The sequence below is a fragment of the Bos grunniens genome, chromosome 16 (assembly GCF_055505025.1).
Source record: "Bos grunniens cultivar Pamir isolate PY7600 chromosome 16, Bosgru_T2T1.0, whole genome shotgun sequence".
NCBI classification, from domain to species: Eukaryota; Metazoa; Chordata; class Mammalia; order Artiodactyla; family Bovidae; genus Bos; species Bos grunniens.
Genome location: NC_141180.1, coordinates 33,779,218 through 33,806,377, shown reverse-complemented (window position 1 = coordinate 33,806,377; position 27,160 = coordinate 33,779,218). Strand labels below are relative to the sequence as shown.

General features: G+C 53.0%; 1 protein-coding gene across 5 annotated transcripts in view; it reads right to left on the bottom strand.

Moving 5' to 3' along the window:
- KCNAB2 (potassium voltage-gated channel subfamily A regulatory beta subunit 2) overlaps window positions 1-27,160 on the bottom strand; it is a 96,195-nt gene that overhangs the window by 27,133 nt on the left and 41,902 nt on the right. For all 5 annotated transcript variants that reach the window (XM_086344201.1, XM_086344204.1, XM_086344203.1 and 2 more), the window contains 2 exons: window positions 2,183-2,226; window positions 1,318-1,355 (listed from right to left, as the gene is read on the bottom strand). In XM_086344201.1, the coding sequence (XP_086200327.1) occupies window positions 1,318-1,355; window positions 2,183-2,226 (82 nt within the window). The remainder of the gene's footprint in view (window positions 1-1,317; window positions 1,356-2,182; window positions 2,227-27,160) is intronic.

Here is a 27,160-nt window from a genome sequence, read left to right as displayed (position 1 = left end):
CCTAGAGCCTCAGAGCAGGGGCGAATATCAACAGTTCTGTAACAGCTACGGTCACAGAAGGAACCAGAATGCAAATGAAATGCATCTAGATGGTGACAGAAGCCAAGCTTTCCCTTCGAAAAGTAACTAAGCAATCATAGCTAAAGGTCTCAAGTGAACTAATTTATATTTTTAAGGGCTTCCCAGGTGGCACAGTGGCAAAAAACCCGCCTGCCAATGCAGGAGACGCAAGAGACACGGGTTCAATCCCTGGGTTGGGAAGATCCCCTGGAGGAGGGCATGGCAACCCACTCCAGTATTCCTGCCTGGAGAATCCCACGGACAGAGGAGACTGGTGGGCTACAGTCTACGGGGTCTCAGAGAGTCGGACATGACTGAGTACCTATTCATTTTTTAAATGCAACCTTCCCAACAGTAAGCAGGGTGGATGTGAAGGCAGATAGCATCTCATGCAGAGGTTCTGAGCTCTCTGAGCAAATACCATCGTTCTCACTTCCAAGATACTCATTTCCTACCCAGAAGTGCATACCAGCCTGGGAATCATCATCCTCTTCAGGACAGACACTGGCCATGCTGCATCCCAGGGTGGGGAGAGAAGCCCCAGCAGGTCCATCCCGTGGCATTGTGTCCTACGAAAGCTGCTCTGGGGCATGCGCAGTTAGCAGCTCAGTCAAACATTCATCTGCTTGGTCTTCAGTTTGTAGCAAATTTGCAAATCTACATTCTAATTTTTTTTTAATTTGGCTCTGCTGGGTCTTAGTTATAGCACGCAAGACCTTTGATCTTCATGGCAGCATGCAAGATCTTTAGTTGTGGCATGTGGGTTCTAGTTTCCTGACCAGGGATCGAACCCAGGCCCTCTGCATTGGGAACGGGGAGTCTTAGCCACTGGACCACCAGGGAAGTCCCTCAATCTGCATTCTAAATGCTCTTGACAGACATTTACTGAAGTTTCAAAGCCACGTGGGCATCCTCTGTAGCAGCAGCAGAGATCGCTTAGGGCTTGATGATTCGGAAAGTGAGCTCTCTTGGAATTCTCCTAATTGTGGGGCGGGTGTCACACGGATGAGAAACCTGAGTTTCTGGGACTTTAAAGGATCTGCTGAAGTCTCAAGGCACCCAGCTGCTGGGTGTTAGCACCACTGCCTGGCTCACCCTTTCTGCTGTCCCCCAGGGCACCCTGGAGAGACAGAAGGAGGGAGCCATGGAGGCCGCCCTGAGCGCCGACCACCTGGTACATTTGGAAGACTTTACCACGTGCTCGGGGTGCTGGTGGCCCTCCCTGGGGCCTGGGGGAATGAGCGAGCCCCATCTCACCTCGTCAGTGATCTGGCCTCCGAAGGTCACCCATGTTCCTAGAAGGAGAGACACAGGCTGAAGTCAGAGAATGCCCCCAGGGATGCTAGTTCTCCCCAGGGTGCTTAGACCTCGGGTAGCAGGACATGGCGGTGGGGGGAGAAGGCAGCCATGGGCCACCTTGCTGCTCTGGAGAGCGTGTGCTGGGCATGTGTGGACATCTGGCCTTTGGGGCAAGTCTCTGTCTCTTGGGGTCAAGGAACCAAGGGGACAGTAAGCGCCCAGAGCAGGCAGCTGGCTGGCGGGCTGTGATGGGTTTGTTGGGGCTCTTGCCACTGCAACTCCTATTCCGGGGACACCCTGTGGGCAGCGGGGCCAGGGCTGTCTCTTTGAAGATGCGCTGGTCTGACAGCCGTGTCCTCACGCTCGCTGGGTGGTGTGTATGTGTATGTATATGTGTGTGTGGGTGGGTGGGTGTACGTGTGCCTTGTGAGGTGGAGAGACAGCATGTTCTCGGAACAGAGGTCATATCTGGCAAAAGGAAAAAAAGGGCAAAATCCAACTGCTCTTCATGAGGGACCCTGTTATGTAAGGAAAGAAGGTGCTGGCTTCAGGGACAGGGGGCTTCCTTGGTTCTCTGCTGCTGGGCAGGGGGCTGTGTGTGTAGAGTGCCCTGGTGTTCACGAAGGCTGGATCTCTGTCCCCCTCCTGTCCTAGGCCCCTCCCCCATGGCCTCCTGGTTGCTATGGCAACCAAGCCTCTCCTTCCCCCACAATCCTGGCTCTGGATGCAGCTCCCTCCCCTCACCCCCAGAGGTGAGCCCTTCAGCCTTCCCACCGCCCTTGTTCCCGTGGTCACCATGGCACCAAGAGGCCCCCACACTCACCGAGCCCCAGGCAGGAGACCCGCAGGCCCGACTTGCCCAGGTTCCTGGAAGACAAACGTGGTGTGAGTTTTCAGCAGCTCAGGGCAGGACCCATTGTTTTCACTGCCCAGTCTCCCGAACCCCCCATGCATGTCATTTAAGGCTCTGAAGGCCAGGGGTCCTTTGGAGAGAAGCCTGCTGCTCACCCACCCTGGGGTAAAGGGCCAACTGTCCCCCACATGCCAGGGCATGGCCATATTGCTGGGCCAGGCCATGCTCTGACCACCGCAGGGCCCCGAAGCCACCGTGGGGAGAAAACATGGAACGGGCCGGGCCCCGAGTTGTTTCATGGGCTGAAATAAGACTGGTTCAGGCCTTGCGGCCCCGCTCTCATAAGAAGCTTCTCTTTGCATTTCTTTAGTGTCACGTTTGTGTTTTGTGTATCTTCATTTCCCCTCTTTGTGGAGTACAGGACAAGTTAGTCCCACATCCCTTGGGCCATGTGGCCCCCGGCTCTGTCTCTATGCAGGAGGAATGGGGGGAGATGAGAGCTCCACTGAGGGGGACCCATGCCCACAGCAGGCCTGACCCCCAGCCAGAGCCACAGAGGAGGGCGAGAGCTAGACTGACTCCTGGCGGCACACGTCCTGGTCAGGATTAGTGGCCATAGCTGCGCGGACTGCCCGGGGCCCCACCACAGGCCTACTTAGTGCCTGCCAGATGGGGTCTGTCCCAGGTCCATGGGGACCAGCTGCAGGCTGTCATTAATGCCCTCAGGGGGTCACGGAGGGCAGCAGTGCCCTGCTGAGGCCTGGGCTTCCTGTCCGGCCTGGCCCATCCCTCCTGCCAAGGCTGGCTGGGCTGGAGCCTGCCAGACAGCAGCGGGCAGGGTGGCCCTGTCACCGATTCCCCAAAAGCTCAGGGCAGCAGGCAATCCCCTTTTTCTGATATTCTGTTTTACAGAAGAGCACCCTGGGGAGGAAGTTGGATTCCACCCAGACTTTGAGAACACGCTCCCCACCCCAGTGGTGGCCCTCATTCCAGCCCTTTATGGAAGTCGCCAGATGGTGAGGTTGACAAGTGGCAGGGTGCGAGTCCACCTCCCTCCTGAGACATCTCGGTCCTGGGACCAGCCCGAGCTGTGATACCCCACGGGTGGGAAGCGAGAGAGCTGTGAGAGATGCACAGGGTGGACCCCAGCCTCCTTTCCCAGGGCCCTTGGATGTTTCTAACTTCAGTGGGTGCTGTGTCCTGTTTTTCTACCCCACGTGGGTGGTCCCCTGGGAAGCAGGTATGGGGCTAGCCTGACCCTCCCCTCTCTGACCTTCTGCAGCCTCAGTTTCCCCAGTTACAAGATCCCTGGACCCTGCCCACATCACAGCTGGTTGTTGATCGGGGGTGGATAGAATAAACTTGTAAGCAGTTTGATAACAGTTTGTCACCAAATATTAGTAGTTCTAAATTGTCCAGCTTTCTCGTTACGTTTCCATTAAAATCAGCCCAGCCACTGGCCCACTGTTCCTACAGGATATGCTGGTAGTTTTCCTAAATGAGGACATAATAGCAGCTGTTTTCTTTTCCAGGGAGGGGAGTGGATCGGCAGTGGCTACAGGCAGAGGCTCAGAAGCTGTAAATCAAGCCCTGCTTCGACCTTCCTGGCTGTATGCTTGCCCCTGCGTGTATCATGTAACCACCTGAAGCCTCAGTGAGCTCATCTACAGAATGGGCTTGCGATGCTGCTTCTCTCAGGGGATTGCTGTGAGGATGAAATGGGATAACATGTGCCTGGGCAAAGGGACGCAGAACACTGACTCTGCAGGAGTCTCATTTTCAAGAGAGCACAGAACTGGGGTAGGGTGGGGTGGGAGGGGGTGGACCGCAGCCTTTTCCTTATTCGAGAAACAATGTATAAATCTAATAGGCTTTAAATGTTACCATGTTAAAAAGGGAACTCAAGTTTCCCCGCACCTTTTTTTTTTTACCCTATAAATCAATGAAATAATCTACTAATGCCCTCAGCATTGCTTGCACATTCCAACCCAGAGCCACTTGGTTTATGAACTTAGAAAGAGGCGCGATTCATAACTCTGTGAGGTGACAGATGTTAACTAAACCGATGGTGGTGATCACATCGCAACAGGTAAATGTATCAAGTCATCACATTGTAACTTAAACTTATACAATGTTATGGGTCAATTATATCTCCAAAAACAAGGAAAAAATACTTGGAATATTCTTGATTTGCTTCTGACTTGAGAGGAGAGATCTGAAATACAGTATGCATGAAATTCAAGAGCTGATGAGTCGAACACATTCTTTAAACGTTTTCTTATATAGTTTAAATCATGCTTGAATTGATGTTGCTTGCTAAGTAGAAAGTGAACTTGTGTTTTGTTATGTATAAAGAAATAGGAATTAAAAAGGAATTAAAGAAAGAAAGAAAAGCACAATGACATCACTTATAGACCCTGCATCAGGCCAGTTCTTTTTAGTAGGTTAGCTAGTTTATCTCACACATACTTGTGTGAGATACTTGTGGTGAGAAACATACTTGTGGTGAGAAATTAGAAAGCTGCTTAGGAGTGGTCTGATAACAAAGCATCAGGGACTAAAAGTTCTAATCAGTGGTCTTAACCATTTTGGGTCATAAACCCCTTTGAGAAGCCCCTCCCCTGGAAATGAGCACAGTCATGAAAACCTTTAGAACCTTGTTTGTGATGCCTGGGTGTTTGAAGACTTGGGCACCTGGTCTGGATAAATCCAGGTGCTGGGAGGGAGACTGAGCATCCCGCCTCTCTAGAACCACCCCCAGGCATGATAGTGGAGGAGCGATTTCCCGGCCAGGCTCTGCAGAAGGTGAAGTTTTAGGCCTGTCCTCCCGCAACTGCCCTTCATCAGCGTGCAACCAAGTGCTGGCACTTACAGCTTGTTCAGGGGCTGGGCGGCTTTAGCAGCAGACAGGTGAGGACCCAGGACAGCAGGCTGAGCCCACCTGTGTCTGTGGCTGAAGAGAGGCCACCGCCCTTGCCCATCAGAAGGGGCTCCGAGTTTCCTCCGAGTGCTTGGTGATGCAGCTGTGGCTCCACCCACCGCCCACAGGAATAATTTAGCAAAACTAGGACACGGCGCCATGCTGCAATTACCCCGCTCAACTTGTTTCCCTGTTAAAATGATGGTATTAGTTCTGCCATCCGCTGCCAGGCCTCCGGAGGAGGAATGAGAAAGGACAGGGTATCTCCGGGCTGGAAGTTTTATAAATATGGCAGCTTGGTGAGGGTGGGGGCAGCCTAACAGCACAGCCTCGTGTGGACCTGGGCTGGAGACACGCTGCCACTCAAAACTTTCTACATGGGGAAATCATTTCCTACAGGTTTTCTTCCCCTAATTAAAACTCGCCACAGTGATAAAATAGTTGGCTAAATCCCTAAACCCCGATAATGTTAGTCTTTATTAATTTGTCTCCTGTCCCTCCTGTGGTCTGGAAAAATGGCTAATGAGGACTCAGGGATTTAAACTTTGCTGGAGGAAAACAGTGATGTTTATCATGGAGCACCCCCCCTCTCCCACCCCAATGGGCCGCACCCTTGAACACTGCATTTCACATTCTAGGCAATTACACATCCTTTAAAAATAGCTGTTCAGGGCCTTTAACTTCAGCCATCTGGGAGGAGGACAAAAATGTGGTCAGGTGATGGAAAGCAACTTGGCCTTGGAGATGGTTTGATGGGCAGGGATGCTGGGGTTTCCTGTCGGCTATCACCCTGTGGGGTATTATCTGTTTACAGCTCTGCCCGCCCCCAGACTCCAGGCTCCCTACGACGGATCTGGGCTACCAGACCTTTGCCATCAGATTGCATCTGGCAGCCACAGGTCCTGGGGGTGTTTGTTGGTGTGAGGTGGGGCTGAGAAGCCCAGGCCTTGGGGCCAGACCCTCAGGATCCAATGCAGGACCCTCTTTTTACTCACAGGTCTTGGTGTCTCCCCTCCTCCACACTGAGCACCTCTATTGCTCAGTGCCAAAGGGGCCCTTTGGCAAGACTGTGGCACCCTGGTGGTACAGGCCACATCACCCTCAGTGCCACTGTGAAGGGCCAGCTCCTTAAGGAGGTGGTCAGTAGCGGGTGGTCCTGGATCAGGCCCCCTGTAGCTCCCACCTGCATGTACCCTGGCTGTGATCCTGGGAGAGTCATCATGGAACAACCCCATCAGGCAGGGACCCCATACTCAGCAGAGTTGTCCGGTGGTTTGGGTTCTGACTTCCATTTCAGCTCTGAGACTGCACACCTACAGGGAAATGAGCCCACCTTCTCCCTCTTACCGCCAGGGCAAGCTTCCCAGGCCCTGCCACCTGTAAGGACAGGTGGGGTCCCCCAGGATGGAAAGCTGGGGCTGGGGTCTCAGATTCTGAACCCTCTGGCCCAGCGAGCACCTCCCTATGCTGCCTGTCTCACCTTCAGTGCTTCCAGCATGTCACACACACACATACACAGGCATGCATACACACAGATACACATACACACAGGTACACACACACTGGTACACACACACAGAAATGCATACACAGCTGTAGATATACAGAGATCCACACACAGATGCACACACACAGATCGATACACACAGGTGCACACTCAAGTGCACACACAGAGGCACACACAGGTGCACACATACAGATGCACACATAGATGCACACACACCAATGTACACACAGATCCATACACACCGGTGCAAATACACAGATGCACATACACAGATGTACACACAAGTGCACACACACACAGATCCACACACACTGGTGCACATACAGAGATGTACACACAAAGATCCACACACACAGATGCACATAAACAGATGCACACATAGGTGCACACATAGATACACACACACACACACACGGATGTACACACATAGGTGCACACAGGATTCTTAAGCATTCAGGCTCTTTGATGTCCAATCTTCAATGGATCTTAAGATCTTGGCAGGGAAATCCTGTCAATAGCCACATTTCCTGTGTACATTCTCCTTCATACTTTTAGAAATGGTCTCACTCTTTTGATCTTAGGATTGACTTAAAAGTCTCGGCAGGTAACATGTATCTAAACTAAAAAACAGATTCTGTTTACTCTTAGTTTTTGGTTCCCACTTAATAAAAGATAAACCACCAGAGTTTCTAGAAAAGAAATTGCCCTTACTGAATTGAGAGGATGGGAACAAAAGCTCTGTACCCCAGAGACCCATAAAAGCATGTCAAATGTCCCCAAAGATCCAGGGCAGGAGGGTTACAGGTGGAGATGCAAAAGGCCTTGTTATCTCAGAATTCATCTCGAGGGGCCTGGGACTTATGACACGGGTCCTTCACATGAGGTCCATCTTCTGGGCACTGGTTTAAGGTTTAAGCTAGAGGTTTAAGCCACACAGCTCATTTCTTAGGATCCATTCTTTCAATACTTTCCAAGTTGGTACCAACCAATATCAGCTAGAAACCCATTCTCCTCAAATACAACCAGATTCTTCTGCAGCTTTTTCTGAGGTTGGTGGCCTGTGTGATTTGAGTCTCAGAGAGCAGAGTTGGGAGCCAGGGACCTAACTTAGCTTTTCTGGTTCCTGAAGATGATTTGTGGTAAGAACTACCCTCTCCCTGGAACATCATTCTCAAAGTGCTCAAGGCTCTAAGTACAGAGAAACTCATGAGTAAGAACGGCCAGATTGCACATGCACTAATACATGATGTTTGTTTTTGTCTTCCTGACTCACTTCACTCTGTGTGACACTCTCTAGGTCCATCCATGTCTCTACAAATGACCCAGTTTCATTTGTTTTTATGGCTGAATAATATTCCACTGTTATTTGCAAAGCAGAAACAGAGACACAGATGTGGAGAACAAACATATGGGTGCCAAGGGAGAAAGACGGGTAGAGGAAGTGGGAGATTGGGATTGACATATATACACTATTGATACCACGTATAAAATAGATAACTAAGGAGAACGGAATGTATAGCTCAGAGAACTCTATTTAAGGTGCTGCGGTGACCTAAATTGGAAGTAAATCCAAAAAGGAGGGGACATATGTATATATAAACTTGATTTGCCTTGCTGTAAACAGAAGAAACCAATATAGCATTGTAAAGCAACTATCCTTCAACAAAAATTAATTAAAAAATTAAAGGAAGGCCAGACCTCTAGCCGGGTGATGCAGGGGTCCAGGGTTCAGACCCAGCCCTCCTTTTGCATCTGGGTGCATCCCACTGGGCATCTGAGCAAGACCCTGGGTAGGGCAAGACGGGATGCAAAGAATGTCAGGAAGGCCCCCCCCCGCTGCCGACACTGGCCCTTTGCATGCTCTCTACCAACAGAGTGAGGGCGAGTGCACCCAGAGCACGTGGGGGGCTGGGCCCAAGCAGAGGGACACACAGAAGCCAGGCCCGAGCCCTTAGCAGAGAACTCCAGCCGCTGCCTGTGCTCTGCAGAGCCTGAATCTGCTGTAGAGGAACCTGGGTCTGGGGTTCGGCTCAGGTCAAGGAGTGGGGGAAGGTTAACTCTACCACGTGGTTCACCCTATATCCCCGACTCTTAAACTGAGGTTTGTCAAGGTGGCTTAGCTGCAAAGACATCAGACCACTCAGTGGGCATTCCTGAGGGCTTGTGTGCCCAGGGGGAGGGCAGGGCACCTGTGGTCATTGTCCTGGGGCTACCAGGAAGAGGAAGTATCACACAGCATCTGACATGGAGGGGCTCAGCTCTAGTGACAAACTCCATCCCCTGCCCCCAGGAAGGGAAACAAACAGGCAGAAGGAGAGAAGAGGCATCATCATCCCCCACCACCGATGAGACTGGGGCCTGACCCTGACTTCGATTTTATTTCTCCCCCCACATTCTGCCAAGCCCCCCCAACCCCAGACACCGTGGGGAGGGCACCCCTGCTCCACACAGGCCCGCGCACTGCGTACCTATACTTCATCCCGGGCTGCTTCACGCTGGCGTCGCCTGTGCTCGGGAGGCTCTGCACCGACAGTTGTCCCAGACTCCGGGCCACCATGGCCACTGCACGGAAGCGGCCTCGGGTGCCCAGGCTGGGGCTGCTGGCCGCTGGCCGGCCCAGCCGGTCCTCGGGGCCCCGGCCCTTGAGGCCGTGCTCTGAGCATACGAAGGACACCTGCATGTCGCCGGCACTCAGCTCCTGACCACGTCCCCTCTCCTTCCGGGCTCCAAGGTCATCTGCCCCTGGAAGCCCCGCTCCGCCTGGGACAAGACTTTATCCCAGAAGCTGAGGGAGCTGCCAGGAGTGAAGATTTCCAAAGGCAATGATGTAGAAAAAGCCCATGTGGTCTCAGACAGAAGGGAGTCAAATTTCCAGAAATGTGCTAGAAAAGATCTGATCAGATAGAACTCAGAAATCCAGGGGTGGGGGGTGATGCCATTTTCTCTCCCTTCTCTGCAGGTCCATCCTCTGCCCCACCCTGGTCTGGCTCTGCCTGAGCCCCCAGCCCAGCTGTGTCTGGCAGGGCTGGGCTGCCAGTAACTCTCGACCAATGAGCGACACTGCCGTCCTCTGACAGCAGGAGGGGGAGGGAGCGTGCCTCCCATCAGGGTGGCAGCCTGGGGGTTCGGGGAGCAGCTGCTTCTTCAGGCTTCCCCGGGTGTCTCAGAGGGAGCCTGGCTCTGTGCACCGTGGCTGTTGAGACTCCCACCAAGTCAACGAGGTGACTGGCGAGAGGTGCGGGAGGTGCGGTAGGCGTCCGGCGATTCATTATTAATGAAGCGGATGCACAAGCCGCCCGACTGCCCTGGCCGATCCCTGGGAGGCCGGCACCGGTTCTCCAGGCTGACAGCCGCTCAGCCGGGACTGGAAGAGGCATGCACTGCAGCCGGGTGGGCGGCTGAGTGTGCAGGCAGTCGGCCTGGCCAGTTCTGTCCCGTGGCGGTTCTCACCCAAGAAAACAAGGCTGCCACTGGGTTTTGGCATAGGAAGTCAAATCACCAGAGATCTGGAAGAGAGAGGGCCACTCTTTCTGGATGGCAATGACCCAGGTGAAGTGAGGAAAGAGCCCTGCAGTCTCAGAGACCTGAGATGCTCCAGCACTCTGCACGGTACTTAGCTTGCAGCTGATGCTCAATAAACACTTTTAGAGTGAATGAATGAATGAACTAAGGAATGAATGAATGGATGGATGGATGAATGAATGGATGAGTGAATGAACTAAGGAATGAATGAATGAAGATCCTCTGCTTTACCCCAGCCTCCTTTCCCACACTAAGGGGATCAGGATGAAGATGGGAACAAGCTCTTCTGGAACAAGGTTAAGGGGTTCCCTGAAACCCAGAGAGACGCCCCCATTGGCAGGAAGGGCTGGCTTTGCTCTCTGACCCCAAGCTTGCCACTCTTACCCTGCAGGGTGGCCCTCGCCATAGCTGACTTTTAGGTCCCTTTCTGCTCTGTGACTGAGAAGGATGGGAGGCAGGTGGTCAGACTTTGCTGCTAATTCGCTCTATGATCCCAAGCGAGTGTCCTGCCGTCTCTGGACTTCCATTGACAGAATGAGGTGGCTGGCCCGAGGACCACTCTGTCTCTCGGGACCTGGCTCTGCAGGAACCTTACACGCCTTCTGGGTATCTATCCTGGACAGGACTCAGAGAAGAAGCCACCCCAAGATGTTCACAGAGGATGGCTGCACTTGCTCTCAGATCTGGCCCTGCCTTTTTGAGAAGTTAATAAAACCTTGCTCCATCCAGTCCCAGCCTCCCTGCTCCCGAGCTGGGCAGCCAGGGGCAAGTGACTCCCTCTCCAAGCCTCAGTGATCTTGTGTCCAGCACAGGTCACCAAGGTGTTCAGATCACAAAAGTGCTCACACTGGGGTCCGGTCCTCAGGAAGCACTCCCATTATCCCTCAGCAGAGAGGAAGGGCTTTCTGGCCATGGAGTTAGGAGAGACGCTTGTGAGAGACTCTCCCCTCCCCCACGGGTAAGCGCATCCTGTTTGTCTTCCCCATGGCCTGACTTGGCAGCGGGAACCGCTCCCCAGGGGGGCACCTGGTCCTGGGGCGAGAGGGAGGGCAGAGCTGGTACCTTTGCCAGGGGGGCCCTGGCAGGTCACAGACGCCACCTGTGGAGGGCAGTATGGGCCCCTCAGGATTCACAGGCCAGAGCTGCCTTCCTCTTCCACCTGCCCGTGAAAGTTCCACCTGCCTGGCGTGGGTCCCTGAGCCCCTTGGGTGACGGGCGATGGGAAGGAGGAAGGGCAGGCTGCAGTGCTGGCCCCTCTGCCAGCTGGGCTCTCCACCAACTGGGCCCTGCACTTGAAGACAATAGACCCTGGCTCTCAGGAAGCCCACACCCCTGCCGAAGAGGCTGCAGGTGGCAAAGACCCTGCCTCTGGCTCCTCCCCAAGCTCGTGGAGCTTATAGTCCACTGCAGGGATGCTCAACACCTGAGCAGGCTGCTAGAGGAGCGTGTTACAAATGCAGATTCCTGGGCCCCAACCACACCTACGGAATCAGTAGCTCTGGGGTTGGACCTGGGAAAACGCATTTCTTTTTCTGATGTGGACCATTTTTAAAGTCTTTATCGAATTTGTTACAATATTGCTTCCATTTTATGTTTTGGTTTTTGGCCCCAAGGCATGTGGGATCTTAGCTCTTCGACCAGGGATTGAACCTGCACCTCCTGCATTGGAAGGTGAAATCTTAACCACTGGACCGCCGGGGCAGTCCTGGGAAGCTGTGTTTTTATCAAGAGATTTGAGTGGTGCTATGCACTGGCCTGGAGGGTGTGGAGATCCCCTACTTCATTCCACCTCCCTCGGTTCTCTGTGCACTGGCAAATCATTGGATCACACAAGGGACGGCATCTCACTATGGATTCCTCAGGGTTGCTCTTAACCAGATGGTTAAGTGAGATTTAAGTGAGATTCACAAAGACTTAGTCACCACAGTGTGTAAAAGGTCACCCATCTCACCTCCCAATCCAGCAATTCCACTCCTAGGTATGTGCCCAGAGAAATGAAAACAACGCCCACACCAAAACTTGAACACAAATGTCCACAGTAGTATTACTCATCACAACCCCAAAGGCATAGCAATCCAAATGTCTAACAACAGGTAAAATAACGAACGAATAAACAAAATGCAGTCTATATCCACGCAGTAGAATGTTATTCAGCCATAAAAGGATGAAGTACTGATACCTGTTCCAACATGGATGATCCTGGAAAACACCATGCTAAGAGAAGAAACGAGTCACGTGCATGCTAAGTCACTTCAGTCGTGTCTGACTCTTTGAGACCCTATGCACAGTAGCCCACCAGGCTCCCCTGTCCATGGCATTCTCCAGACAGGAATACTGGAGTGGGTTGCAATTTCCTCCTCCGGGGGATCTTCCCGACCCAAGGATTGAAACTTTGTCTCTTAGGTCTCCTGCATTGGCAGGCGGGTTCTTTAAGGCCACGTACTGTATGATTCCATTCATATGAAATGTTCAGGGGACTTCCCTGGTGGTGCCGTGGTTGGGGATCTGCTTGCCAATGCAGGGCATACGAGTTCCACCCTGGGTCCAGGAAGATCCCTCCTGCCTCGGAGCAGCTAGGCCTGTGTGCCACAACTACCGAGCCTGCACGCTGCAGCTGCTCAGTCAGTCCTGTGTGCCTAGAGCCTGTGCTCCGCTCGGCCATGAGAGAAGCCACCGCAGCGAGACAACCGCGCGCCACAACTACAGGGAGCCCGCACAAAGTACTGAAGACCCAGCGCAGCCCAAATAAAGTTAAAAAAGTTCAGAATAGGCAAATCCATAGAGACAGAAAGCAGATTTGTGACTCTAGGGGGTGAGGGGAGTGGAGAATCAGGGAAGGATAGCTATAATGTAGGTATGGGATTTCCTTATTGGGGTGACAAAAATGTTCTAACATTGGTGATTTTTGCACAGTTATATGAATATACTAAAACCATTAAATTGTAAGAGTTGGACATGAATGAATGACAGAACAACAAATGGGTATATGGTGTGTGAATTATATCACAATAGAACTGTTACTGAAAAAAAGTGTCCACGCTTTCAAGACTCTGGGCCTTCACTCTTGCTGTTCCCTATGGGAGTGCCCTTCCTGTTTCTCTGCCTTTGAATTCCCTGTCATCCCCTGGCATCAGCTGAGACAGTACATGCCGTGTGAAGCAGTTTCCCCGCTTCTCAAGCACCAGTAAACCTTCCTTCCTCTGGGTGTCAGACCTCAGCCTCCCCAGTGATACCAGAGGCCTGGGGGCCACACAGGAGGCACTCTCCCAGGACTCTTGCACCTGGCCCGGTGCAGAGTCCCCAGTCCCCGCTCATCCCTCTGTAATGCATTGTGGGGATGGTGGGAATGGACATCTGACCTCAGAACCCGCCCAGGGAACCCAGGACAAATGTGGCGGGTCCAGCAGAGAACTGCTGAGCGGAGGAGTTGGGCAGGTGGGTTTGTGCAGCTGGAACTTTCTACATGCCTCAGATAGGGGTCACAAACTCTTAATGTACTTAGAAAATCACAAGAAAAGACAAGAGTGGAAAACCGAAAGCATAAGACCTCAACCTGAACTTGCCACAATTAAATGTCACCCCAAAGGGTCTCTCCTTTTAAATGTGTTTTGGTGGAGAAGTGAGTCCCAGACAAGGGCTTGTCGCAGAAACATCGAGTGTGGATGGTTTTGAGCCACAGCAGATTTGGGGTTCTTTTTCTGCCTCTCTAGTACCTGCTGTTGTTAAAGCAGCTGGTTCCTGCCATGATGAATCAGAGGGGCAGCCACCCCGAGTAAAAGCCCTGTCGTGTCTACAGAATGCCACCAAAGAGAACTTCTTGAAACAGGAGCTTCTGGCGTGGTGCCTGGGATCCACCCCCAACCTGCCCCAGGGGGCTGGGGAGACCCCTGGATCGTGGCACGGCAGCTCTTCCAGAGTGACTGGCTCATCTCACCACCTCTCTCCCTCCCTCCCTTCCTTCCCATCTGCCTGATGGCCACACAGAACATGAGCTGGTTCTCCAGGTGCTTCTGTTGGCACCCATGATATTCCCAGACAGTTTCTCTCTCACCAGGAGCCAAGCCTGGAGCTTTGGCTTCCATCACTACCTTATTTAGTCCTCAGGACAATTCTATGAGGAAGTGACTATAGTCTCTGATTTCCAGATGGGGACACTGAGACCTGGTGAGACCACATGACTTGTCCAGAGCTGGGTTCCCCCCAGGACACTCAGTGACATTCCTGCAGGCTTGGGAGTTGAGTCAGCCCTGATGACCTGGCGTGGGTTGAAACACGTCCCCCAAAGGGACATGTCCATGTCCTAACTCCTAGCACCCATGAATGTGACCATCTTCAGAAAAAGGACCTTTGTAGACGTCATCACATAAAGAGGAGGTGATTGGGGTGAGCCCTAAATTCAACGATTGCTGTATTTATAAGGAGAGGAGGATTTGGAGACTGACAGAGACACACAGAGGGAAAACAGTCATGTGAAGACAGAGGCAGAGATTGGAGTGATGTGTCTATAGACAAAATCAAGGAAGCACAGACATATTACAGAAAGCAAGCTTATGGTTGCCAGAGGGGAAGGGCTATTGTTGTTCAGTCGCTAAGTCCTGTCTGACTCTTTGTGACCCCATGGACTGCAGCACACCAGGCTTCCCTGTCTTTCACTATCTCCCAGAGTTTGCTCAAACTCATGTCCATTGAGTCAGTGACATCATACAACCATTTCATCCTTTGTCGCCCCTTTCTCCTCCTGACTTCAATCTTTCCCAGCATCAGGGCCTTTTCCAATGAGTCAGCTCTTCCCATCAGGTGGCCAAAGTATTGGAGCTTCGCCTTCAGCATTAGTCCTTCCAACGAATATTCAGGGTTGATTTCATTTAGGATTGACTGGTTTGATCTCCTTGCAGTCCAGGGGACTTTCAAGAGTCTTCTCCAGCATCACAATTCGAAAGCATCACATCAGTTCTTCAGCGCTCAGCTTTCTTTATGGTCCAACTCTCACATCCAGACATGACTACTTGAAAAACCTTAGCTTTGACTATATGGACATTTGTTGGCAAAGTAATGTCTCTGCTTTTTAATATGCTGTCTAGGTTTGTCACAGCTTTTCTTCCAAGGAGAAAATGTTTTTTAATTTCATGGCTGCAGTCACCATTTGCAGTGATTTTGCGAAAATAAAATCTGCCATTGTTTCCACTCCCAACTGAGAGATTGGGATTGACATATACACACTACTATATACAAAAATAGGTAATTAATAAGGGCCTACTATACAGCATAGGGAAGCTACTCAGTACTCTGTAATGACCTATATGGGGAAAGAATCTAGAAGAGACTGGATATGTGCGTGTGTATAACTGATGCATTTTGCTGTAAACCTGAAACTGACACAACATTGTGAAGCAACTAGTTTCCAATTAAAATTATTTAAAGAGCCAAGGTTGGATCTTTCCCGAGAGCCTTCAGAAGTTGGCCCTGCTGACCCCTGGCTTTTGGACTTCTCGACTCCAGATCATGAGAGAATAAAAAGCTGCTGTTCTGAGCTTGTGTGTGTGTGCTGTGTTAGGGTAACCCCAGAACACTGGTAGAGAACTGGCTCAAGGTAGACCTGCCCCACCCATCACCCCAGACTGGTCCACTCACCAATCCTCACCTGTCTTTTCTCCTGCCCCTCTTCCTTCTTCCTACCCATCCTTTAAGACACACTGGCTTCCCAGATTTTTTTAAGGAAGTCTTCCCTGACTGGCCCAGCTTGAAGTGACCGCCTGTGAATAAATGAGCAAGTCTGTTTGATGAGCTTGACCACAAATCAAATACTGTCTGTGATTCCTGTAAGAGGCTAGTGGTAAGAGGCTACACTCTAGAGTGAAAAAATAGCAGGCAGGCAGGACCCTGCACCCTGCCAGAAGCTCATGGCCAAGGCTTATTGCCCAGGGCTCCCTGCCCTCCGGGCCATATCAGAGAGTCTGAGATGCAGCTTCCAGTCCTGATGCCGAGGAAGCAGCAGGAAAGAGACATTTCCAGAAAGACAATGTTCTGGAAAGTGGGTTAAGACCAAGACTGGGAAACACCATCCAGCCAGTACTTACAGAGGTTTGGACTGCTCTAGGTGCTGAGAACAGACAAAGGTCATGCTGTCAGCGGGATGCAGACACGCAGAAACAAGAGAGGATAGTGGGATTTGAGGGCGACTCACTGGGCATCTGTTTAGACTAAGTGGTGGGGAAAGTCTCTTTGAGGCCAAAGTTGCACTGATGGGAGGGAGCCGGCCCTGTGAAAACCTGGAGGATGCACCCCCTGGGGGCCACTGATGATGTGCAAGGACTGCAGGATGCAGTGAGCTCCTCTGAGATATGGATGAAAGGCAGGCGCACCCTGAGCAGGAGGAAGAGGAGTACAGGCCAAAATCAGAGGCAGCATGTGCAGGATCCAGTGGGGAGTTTGGGTTCCTTCCTAGGGCCATGTATGGTAGAAGAGGAGCATCTTTGAACCAGGTCCGGTACCCACCTGGCACCATGTGGGCCCGTGATCACAGCTGCTGCCCTGTCTCAGGCCACACATCTGGACCCTCCATCACTGCAGCCAGGTGGACGTGGGAAGGGGGAGCTGACACAGGGACTGTGGAGATTTTAAAATTCAGTGCCCTTTTTTTTTTTTAAACAGCAAGAGTTGAGGACAGTTTAAAAAAAAATGAGTGAAGTTAACAAGAAATCTTTTCCCAGCTGCAGGCTCAGTTCAACTGATAATGTGTTGGGGCAGCGGCATGGTGTTCACCTTGCTCCACCAGGCAGCACTTATCTGGAGGCGTTATCTTTTTTATATTAATATTTAAGACCAGGTTTAACAGAGTCCCAGACCAGCCAGGAACATTAACCTTGGAAAGGCATTTATCTGGGATCTTTCATAACTGGTGGCCGTGGTTCTGGAGGCTCTCTTCCCAGTTAACTGAAATTCCCGGGTGCAGCCAGATGAAATCCACCAGATGAAGAAAGGGCCCCACAGTGCGACCACCTCTGGACCATCAGATGCTAAAGGCTCAAGCGGTTTTCTTGTCAACCCTTGCTTGGGAAGCAAGGTTCCCAGTGTGGGTCATCCCCATGGTTAGTCCATCAAGCTTCAGATGCAACACAGACCTTTTCCTTGGAGTGTCAGGCAAATAGGACATTTTCCTAGTACCCACAACCCCAAGCTGTGTTTGAGTCCTAGGGCTGTTGCAAGAGAGTTCATCAAACTGGGGGGCTTTGAGCAACAGAATGTGGTTCTATCACATCAACAGGGGCCAGAAGGCTGAAATCTGGGTGTGGGCAGGGCAGGGCTCTCTGTAGGCTCCAGGGGAGGGTCTGTTCTGGCCTTGGCCAGCTTCTGGTGACTACAGTCCTTGGCTTGTGGCCACATCACTCTAATTTCTGCCTCCGCCGTTACAAAGCCTCTTCCCTGTGCACCTTCATTGGGCCTCTTATTAGGACACCAGGCATTGGATTTAGGGTCCACCCGACTCCAGTGTAAGCTCATCTAATTACATCTGTACAGACCCTATTTTCAAGTAGCCTCTAGGAATCTGGGTGGATGCAATTTGGAGGGACATAATTCACCCCAGGGTATCCTTCATCACAAATGGTATCTATACGTGAGGGAGCTGGGGTCTCCCAGGAGGAGGACAACCCCCTGGCCTCTTCCCTTGGCCTCCCCCCTACTGCTCTTGTCTTCCTCACTCTGGCCCAAGCCTTCTCTTCTCAAATGTTCCCCTGTCCCCTTGAACTGGAAGGTTCTTGCCCACCACTTCCAGTGGTCCTCCTTTCAGGTGGTTGGGGTCTCAGCTATCCCTGGCCTCCCTGACTCTCTTAGGCATTTACCTGCTTTTTCTCTGTCACCCCCTCACCAGGATGGAACATCCAACAGGGTGAGAAGGGACCCTGTCTGTCCTGATTATGCAATGTCTGCAAGCTTGTTGCCTGGAGTCAAGTAGGTCCTCAATAAATATTTCTGAATTAATTAAAGGATGCTAAGATTCCAATAATCTGGCCACCTGATGTGAAGATCTGACTCATTGGAAAAGACCCTGAAAGAAAGATTGAGGGTAGAAGGAGAAGAGGGTGACAGAGGATGAGATGGTTGGAAGGCATCACTGATTCAATGGACATGAACTTGGGCAGACTCTGGGAGACAGTGAGGGATATGGAGGCCTGGTGTGCTGCAGTCCATGGGGTCACAGAGTCAGACACGACTTAGCAACTGAACAACAAACAGCCGAACAGCGACAATCAATGACTTGGGTTTCCCAGGTGGCCCAGGGGTAAAGAATCCCCCTGCCAATGCAGGAAATGAAGGTTTGATCCCTGGGTCGGGAAGATCCCCTGGAGAAGGGAATGGCAACCCACTCCAGTATTCTTGCCTAGAGAATCCCATGGACAGAGGAGCCTGGTGTGATACAGTCCATAGGGCTGCAGAGTCGGACATAACATAATGACTGAACAGCAACAACAACATCAGTGGATAGCCACCCGCCCCCGCCCCCCGCCACTCAAAAAAAAAAAAAAAAAAAGAAGAAAATTCAGACCCGCATCTCCCTCTTGAGAAATCTCCAACAGAATCAGGAGGTCCTTAGGGCCAGTCTCGCTGACGCTTTGTCCTTTTACATCTGGATTTTTAGAATGCAAAGCCTTAAGAATTCTGCCACCTAATGGACTCAGGGCAGAAGTGCTTTCTATCTTTAAATGACAACCACGTGCTCATGCAATGACCCCTGAAGACCCAAACACTTGTCCGCAGGAGAAAACGTTTCAGCAACAGGGCTGGTCTCTGTTCCACTCTCCAGAGAACAGCCAGATAACCCCTGGGGCCTGTGATAGGTGGAAATCAAATCAAATATAGGACACCCACTTAAATCTGGACTTGAGATAAACAACAAATAACTTCTGGTATAAGTATGTCCTGATTATGGCATAAACTTGTTATTTGCTTGAAATTCAGATTTAACTGGGTGCTCTGTATTTTTTATTTGCTAAATCTGGCAACTGAACACAGACTGATCAGAAGCAGGGAGGGGGCTTCTTCTGGGTGACTGGCTCTGGCCAGGGTTTGTCCCTGGAAGGCACAGGAATAAAGCTGAATATTTGTCATTTATACACTCAGCTGCCAGCTCTGGGGCTCTCTGGCCACTTTCCGAGGCTTTCAGAGGAGAAAGGGTCAGTGTGCTGTCACAGATGCTGATTCCAACGGCAAGCGAGCTAAACAGAGTGTCCTTCTGAGGTTCCAACGGAATTGAGCCCTACAAGCCCATCATCCGAGAACCAGGGACACCTAAGCCACTGCCTTTGCTAGTCCCAGCTTTAATTATAGTCGCAGCAACCAGTTCAGAGGCCACTTGTTGAAAAACACTTCCCATGGAAAGGACAGCCTGAACCAAGCGCATCTTGGTCCCTAGGACCTCGCACGATCTGATGCTGCCACGGATTTGTGGGTAGAGATGATGAATCGACGACTTTCCCCTCATCAGTGTTGCGTGCTCGTGCTCAGTTGCTCAGTCGTGTCCGACTCTTTGAGACCCCATGGACTGTAGCCCGCTAGGCTCCTCTGTCCATGGGATTCTCCAGGCAATAACACTGGAGTGGGGTATCATTCCCTCCTCCAGGGAATCTTCCTGACCTGGGGATCAAACCCGCATCTATCTCCTTCGACTCTTGCATGCGCTGGAGGATTCTTTACCACTGAGCCACTTGGGGAGCAATTCGTGTTGCTGCCACTGCTGCCGCTAAGTCGCTTCAATTGTGTCCGACTCTGTGCAACCCCATAGACGGCAGCCCACCAGGCTCCCCCGTCCCTGGGATTCTCCAGGCAAGAACACTGGAGTGGGCTGCCAGTTCCTTCTCCAGCAATTCATGTTAGTCAACCCGTAATAATTAACACATCCCAGTGAGAAAGCAAGAAGATGGATGACATAGTAAGTGTACTCTGCTGCAAAGTTTTTTCAAAAAACCACCGTCTCCCCATGGAAGAGACACCAAACACCGCAGTGCTTATCTCTGGAGGAGAGGACCACAGAGACCCTCGTTTTCCCTCTGTTACACATTCCTACACAGTCTGCATTCTGCTTTTGCTTTTGGCCTGCCACGCAGCACGTGGGGTTTCAGTTCCCCAACCAGGGATCAAACCCATGACCCCTGTAGTGGAAGCTTGGAGACTTAACCACTGAACCGCCAAGGGAAGTCCTATGGTCAGCATTCTTAAAACCCCAAAATTTACCCGGGTTGACAACAAAGTGATTACCCCGTTTCCTGGGCTGCACCCCTCTCGCCGCAGCCCTCGCCTCGGCCAGGGGACCTTCTGCCCTCGCCCAGCGCCCTGCCCCGCCCCTTACCGGTACTTCATGCCAGTGCGCCGGGCGGTGCAGCCTTCCAGGGAGAGGCCGTGCATGCGCAGGAAGCTCTCCATGTTCCTGGCCTGGGCGGCCGCCCGCACCTCCCGCAGCCGCTGCAGCTCCAGCGTGTCGGTCTGGCGGACGGGGTGCAGGGCCCAGTCCGAGTGACACCTGCTGCTCACGCTCCTCAGGCTCTCGCTGTACGTCATGGACAACATGGTCCCACCCGGCCCGGGAGCCGCTGCTGTCCGGATGGGAAACGCCCAGTGGTGATGGGTTAGAGAGCCTCCCCCTGCCCCGGGTTTCCCGGGCTGGACGCTGATCCCGGGGGCAGGGGCGGCGGCAGAGACACACCATCCAGCTAGAGCGGCCACCCAGGGGTCCTGGCGCCTGGGGACAGGGCCCGGCCCCAGGATATAAACACCTCCTGATATGAGGTTCTTGGTCCTCAAAACTGCGCTGGCAGGGAACTCTGGCTGAGCCACCCCCTCCGTCCCCTGCACCCACGAGACAAGCCCGTGCGAAGCTGCGTTCTAGGTGGGCAATGTCAAAAGAGCGCTCCAGATGAGAACAGGGCAGGAGCATGCAGACAGCCCGGCCCCCAGGGCGGAGGACTTCACGAAGCCCCCAGGAGTTGTTCCTCGGGTAAAACCAGCTACAGGGCCGACCCAGAAGCAGCGTAAGCACACCTGTCGCTGAAGCAAACTCTCCTGTGATTTTGCCGGGAGTGTCGCGCCCCCGGGGAAGGCCCTACTTGTTCACAGACTGGTGAAGGCAATGCTATCCACACGGGCATTCTCTGCTTGTAGAAAGCGCCATTGCACCAGCGCAGTTCTTTGGGCTCCATGCGCAAATGAATTATGTCACAGTTCAGTTTTTGCAACAGAAAACACTGAGCGGATGCATTTAAGGAGGGAGTGAGGCGGGTTCAGGGGGAGGGAAAAGGTTGGGAAATTACAAAGCTTAAATGTTAAAACCCATTGCTAAATCATCACCTGAAGGGATGATTATACTCAGAAACTAAAAACGTAAGTGTCCATCAATAGGGAAACCGGCTATGTACCTGATGGTCCATCCACAGAATGAAAATCTGTGCAGCCTTCAGGAGTGAGGTGTCTCTGCATGAACTGATAGGCAATGACCCCCAGGAGGCAGAGAGTCAAGAGACTAGGCAAGGGGAACACGTGTGTGCACAGAATGCTGCCCTGTGTCAATGCACACACACATATGAACGGGTCAGTTGAAGGGCTGCACCATGGCTGTGCATTAACATCCTACAAGGGCTTTGACTGGGCAACACCGACACAGTCGCAGGGGGCAGGGGCTGTGCTACAGTCCAGGGACTCCCTTCTCCCCCCGACACCTGACCATGGACCTCCACCCTGGCCTGGATGCCTGCATGGTGGCCCCAGTATTGTCACTGTCCCTGAGTCAGGGGAGATTCATTTTTTCAGCTGGGTCAGCCCGGGAGGTGGAGGGACCAGCTCTGTCCCCAACTGTGCCCCAAGGGAGAACAAGCTCCGTTATCCTGGGAAGGGCTGGGGGCTCTCCTGGGGGCTGAGGCAGCTGCAGAGTCTCTGAGGGTGGAGATGGTGCTGGAGCCGCCTGGGCTGGTCCTTCCTCGTGTGAGCTCCCCACCCCCGCCTGACACTTCACATGCCTCTTTCTCCATGGCAGGTGTCATCATCGGACAGACCACAGGTATCTCTATCACTTGTTTGTTGAGCTGATCCTCCTGAGAGTCAGGTCCAAGAAGAAAGGGACTCTTCTGTCCACTTTCACTGCTGTGCGCGTGCGCTCAGCACCTGGAGCAGTAACTGGGCATTTCCCTGGCTGTGCTGACAGGGAGGGGCTGGGCTGGCCCCTGATCAGGCCAAGCTCTCTACAGGCTGCCTTCTCCTGGCCAGGACTTACATTACCATGGTTCAGATCCACGGGGAGGGGGCTGCAAGGCCCAGAACCTCTGGATTCCCACAGAGTTTAGACTAAGGTCTCTGATGGGTGCTTCTGCAGGCAGGCACACCCCAACACAAAAATCCCCACTTTTCCGGAGAATCACATTGCTGGCAACAGAGGGGCCCCAGGTTCGGAGTGTGTGGGGGTGGCCCAGGAAATGGCACCTTGGAAGCCCTTGGGGTGGGCAGCACCAACTCCCTCCTCCCCTCCACGTGCACGCTGCCCACAACCCATCAAGCAGCTGCTTCAGAGGCAGCTGTGTAGCCTGTGGCTCATGGCCTGTGTGGGGCAAAAGCAGACCACTCCTGGCTTCCCTGGGGGGTCTGTGTTCAGAGAGACCAGCTGGGTGGGGAGCAGTTGCAGGGGCACCTTCCGAAAAACAGGATTAAACTCAGACACACACGTTCCCAGCCCAGCCCAGCCCAGCCAGGCTGAGATCAATAGCCATTAGCATTCAAGACATTACCCACAAAAAGCCATCCTGGTCTGGCTCCAGAAATCTAGCCACAGCCCCAGGGTTGCAGTACCTGTGTGGCTGAGTGGCCCGGTTATGGGCAGGGGCAGCCCTGTGTGTCACCTGCTTTGTGTGACCCAGGCAGGTACCTGGACCACTCTGAGACTCAGTCTCCACATCTGTGAAATGGGATGGGCAGAGGCCTATTGTGCAGGCTGCTGTGGGTGAAACGGAACCATCCTGGACAGCTGGACAGGGGCTGGCCTTGTGGTGGAAGAGTGCTGTGTGTGGGAGGTGGCTGCCAACCATGAGACGTGGAACATGGTTCCAGGCATGATAAGTGGCGTGGGCACAAAAATACACAAGACAGGGTGGAGGGGAGACGGCCCAGCAGGCAGGAGCCTGACCACGGGCCTGAGTGATTCTAGGGGCCATGCAGGACAAAATGTAAACTCTACCCATTGCCCCTGGTCTTGCAGAGTCACACATTCCTAATGAGACAAACGTAGTGGGTGCCATCAGGAATTGGAGGGAGCCTCTCTGTAGGGTTCTCGTGCATGCTAAATCGCTCTCAGTCATGTCTGACTCTTTGCAACCCCATGAACTCTGTCCATGAGCTTCTCCAGGCAAGAGTACTGGAGTGAGTTGCCATGCCCTCCTCCAGGGAATCTTTCTGACCCAGGGATTGAACCCATGTCTCTCAGGTCTCCTGTATTAGCAGTGGGGTTCTTTACCACTAGCGCCACCTGGGAAGCATGTCCGGGAGATAGCAAAGGACAGGGAAACCTGGCGTGCTGCAGTTCATGGGGTTGTAAAGAGTCAGACATGACTTACAGACTGAACAACAACTATCTCTGTGGGGACTGGGATCTCCCCTGCCTGTCATCTCTCCTATCTTGTGTTATAGTGGCCTTGGGAGGGGCCCATGGGTGGAGCAGGGCCACCAGCCACACAGATGGTGCCCAGAGCCTACCACTGGGTGAAAGGGTCTTCACGGCACAGGGCAGGCTCGGGTCAGGGGACTCGTGGGAGGAGATGCGGGCTGTGGGTGGGCATGGTGGCCCCTGGCCTGGGGTGGAGGGCAAGGCCGCAGCGCTCACAAGGGGGTTTGTGCCCTGGGGGCAGAGCACGGCGAGGACGAAGCTGGGACACCTTCCTCACCCTAAGGTCCTTGAGGGAGGCAAGACACAGAGGGACTCTGGCGGTGACAGTGCTGCCCAGCGGGAGAGGACAGGGAAATAAGCTGGCTCCTCCGCAGGTGAGCAGGGCTGGGTGCTTGGATGAGGGGCCCCAGAAAGACTCCCCTTATTGGAGCTCCTTCTTTGGCCGCCTGACTGCTCAGTGACCCCAACCTCTGGCTTCTCCTCTTTGCCACCCTGCCTACTCACCTCAGGAAGAATTAGCTTTCCTTAACAACCATTGCTAATTACAGACTCTACAGGGTCCCCCCTGCACTGGGGCCTGCCTTTTGCAAATCTATTCCTGTGGACGGGGACCTGGGGAATTCACGTGAACGGACCGCGTGACATAGAAAAATGGAAATAAGACATTAACCTCATTAAGCCGCGGGAATCGCAACTTTGCTGAACAGCCTTCCACCTGGGATTCCTGAACTGAGATCTGTTTACTGGGAGCCACCAAAGCCTGAGATGTGGGATCCAGAAGGAACCCAGAAGGTCTCTTTGAAACGGCAACATGTGTCTGGACACCAGAGAAACCAGCCAGAATTCCCAAAGCGGGCGTGCGTGGAGGCAGAGGCATCATTCCGGGACACGGCTAGAAAATGCAGGGCATCACATCAGGGGAAAAACAAAACCAGTTTTGCTTGAGAACCATCAGTAAGCCAAGGCCCAGAGAAGCAGCCCCCAGCTCTCTTAGGCCTATGCTTCCAAACAGACCTTTCAGACAGCACCCAGCCTCCTGCTGCTGTTTTTCTTGGGGAAACTCGAAAATGCTGGGTCTTAATGGGGAACCCGACAGGGTATCAGCTGGAGCCCAGGTCCCCCGGATGGGCAGAGCGGCAAGGCTGGGAGGCAAGCAAGCTCAAGCAGCAGAACACCCACCCTCCTTCTTCCTGTGGTTACCTAGCTTTCTTTTTGAGGTTTCCCACTTTGAAAATATATAGAGTGTCTCATTTCAGATCAGCCAAAAAGGCATCCCCAAATGCTGTCCATTCCCAGGGTGCTTGTCCCCCAGCAGCATCTCCCCCCCACCAAGGAGGCGGCTGCCACTTGCCTCCTGAGCTGAAGGGACCACTCACCTGCCTCGCTGGCGTCTGCTGGTTAAAAGGGACACAGTCTGATTTACTAGGGCTCACCAGGCGTCTACGGAGCTGGTGCGGCAGCTCTTTCATTAGGGAGTGTCGCTGCAGGACGTCAGAAGCAGTCGGTGAATGAGAGGTCCCACAAGGGTCGGGTTTGGAGGCAGTGAGTCCATTAGTCCTATTAGGGCGTCTGCATCTCAGTGAGAGAGGCTGAATTATTCACGAGCGCATCTCTTCCCCTAAAAGCCCGGGAAGTGCGGTTCCGTAGTGCAGCCTGGCAAGGCAGCCTCCTGCGTCCCGGCTGGGAGGGGGGACCGGCTGGGGTCCTGCAGTTCCCTTGGGCGCATGCCCCCCTGCCTGGAGAGACTGGACCCTGGGAGGAAGCGCAGGCTGGGCTTTCTGGTCTTTGAGGAAGGGATCCAGGCTGGTTGGCTTTCTTCCCACCATGTTCTTAACTTTCTGCAAGCTGGGAAGCCCAGGGGCCTATAGCATAAGACCACCACCCACAGAGAATGGGTGGGGGCCTGGAGAGACATGCCTTCAGCACATACAGATAGACGCCCTGCCTCCCTCTGCTGGGACACACCCCAGATTGTATGTCCTATGATGTCAGGACCTATATATGGACAGAAGGTTTCTGCAGTTCGCCGTGAAGACACCACACGGAGACCCTTCCTCACTGTCCTGAGCTGGGGTTTGGAAGACGCTTTGCGGCTGAGCCTGGGGGTGATCTATGCTGAGTCCCTGTTTTGGGCTCATGGCCACAGGGGCCCTTCGTGTCATCCTGGGACCCCTGCCCCCCAAAGACTCAGTGTGACACTATCTTCCAGCTGAGAAATTGTGCCAGTGGCATGGGATTCTGGACAGAGGCCGAGCTGATTACCTCGTGACACATCTGCTAAGGGGGGTGGCTCCAAGGAGTGGGGGGATCATAGCCCCAGATCTGGAGTGCAAAGAAATGTGAGGCTGGGGGACAGCATGGAAGTGGAGGTGACTGGTAGTGGGGGATGACCTGGAAAGGCCTTCACGATGGACCTGGGATGGTTCCTTCTCTTTTTTCTTTAGATTTTTGTTTGTTTTGGTCGTACCATGCAGCTTACGGGATCTTAGTTCCCTGACCAGGGACTGAACCCATACTCCCTGTAGTGGAAGCGCAGAGTCCTAACCACTGGACTACCAGGGAAGCCCCTGGGATGGTTCTTAAAGGCCGAAGCCCACAGTCAGTTCCATGGCCTCTGTGTCACATGTCATCCCCAGGCTGGAAGTGGCCATTGTGGCCTCGCTACTGGGTGGTGCTCATTAGCCTGACCTGCTTGGAATGAGGCCCGTCTCCTTCCCCTGGGCACCATTTCCCTCTCATCACATTGTCCTTCTCCACACCTGCCCCTCGGACACCAAGCCCTGGGGACTTGGCTCCTCTTAACCACCACCCCGTCCTCCCATGGCCCCAGTGGTTCAGCCCTCCTTCACCTCTCCTGAATCCCACATCTAGCCTTCCCATTCCCCTCATCTCATTCCCTGCTCCTAGGCTTCCTTCCTGCAGCAGAGCCCTGCCCCCTGCCCTGCTCTAACACCATCGATGTCTTCCCAGTGCCCACCAAAGGTAGGCTCCTCTGCTTGGCATTCTTGGCCCTCCATCCTCAGATCCCCATCGGCCTCCCTAGCCTGGCCTCTGGTCACTCTCTTTCCTGTCCTGTACCTGAAGGCCTAGATGATGTGACTGCTACTTCCTATACTCCGGGCACCTCTCTGAGCTGTGCTCAGACTGTCCCCTCTACTGGAATGCTCTTCCTGGTGTATGTGTTGAATTCTGTCCAGCCTGAATAAGGTCCAGCTCACAGGCTCTATGATGCCTTCCCCGACTCTCAGCCAGCTGACCACTCCCTCGTTGAACCTCCAACAGCTCTCTGGACTCTCCCAAGACCCGTTTGCCTCCTAGATGCTATTAGAGTGATTTAGGTTTGGGGTAGATTGTGGTCAG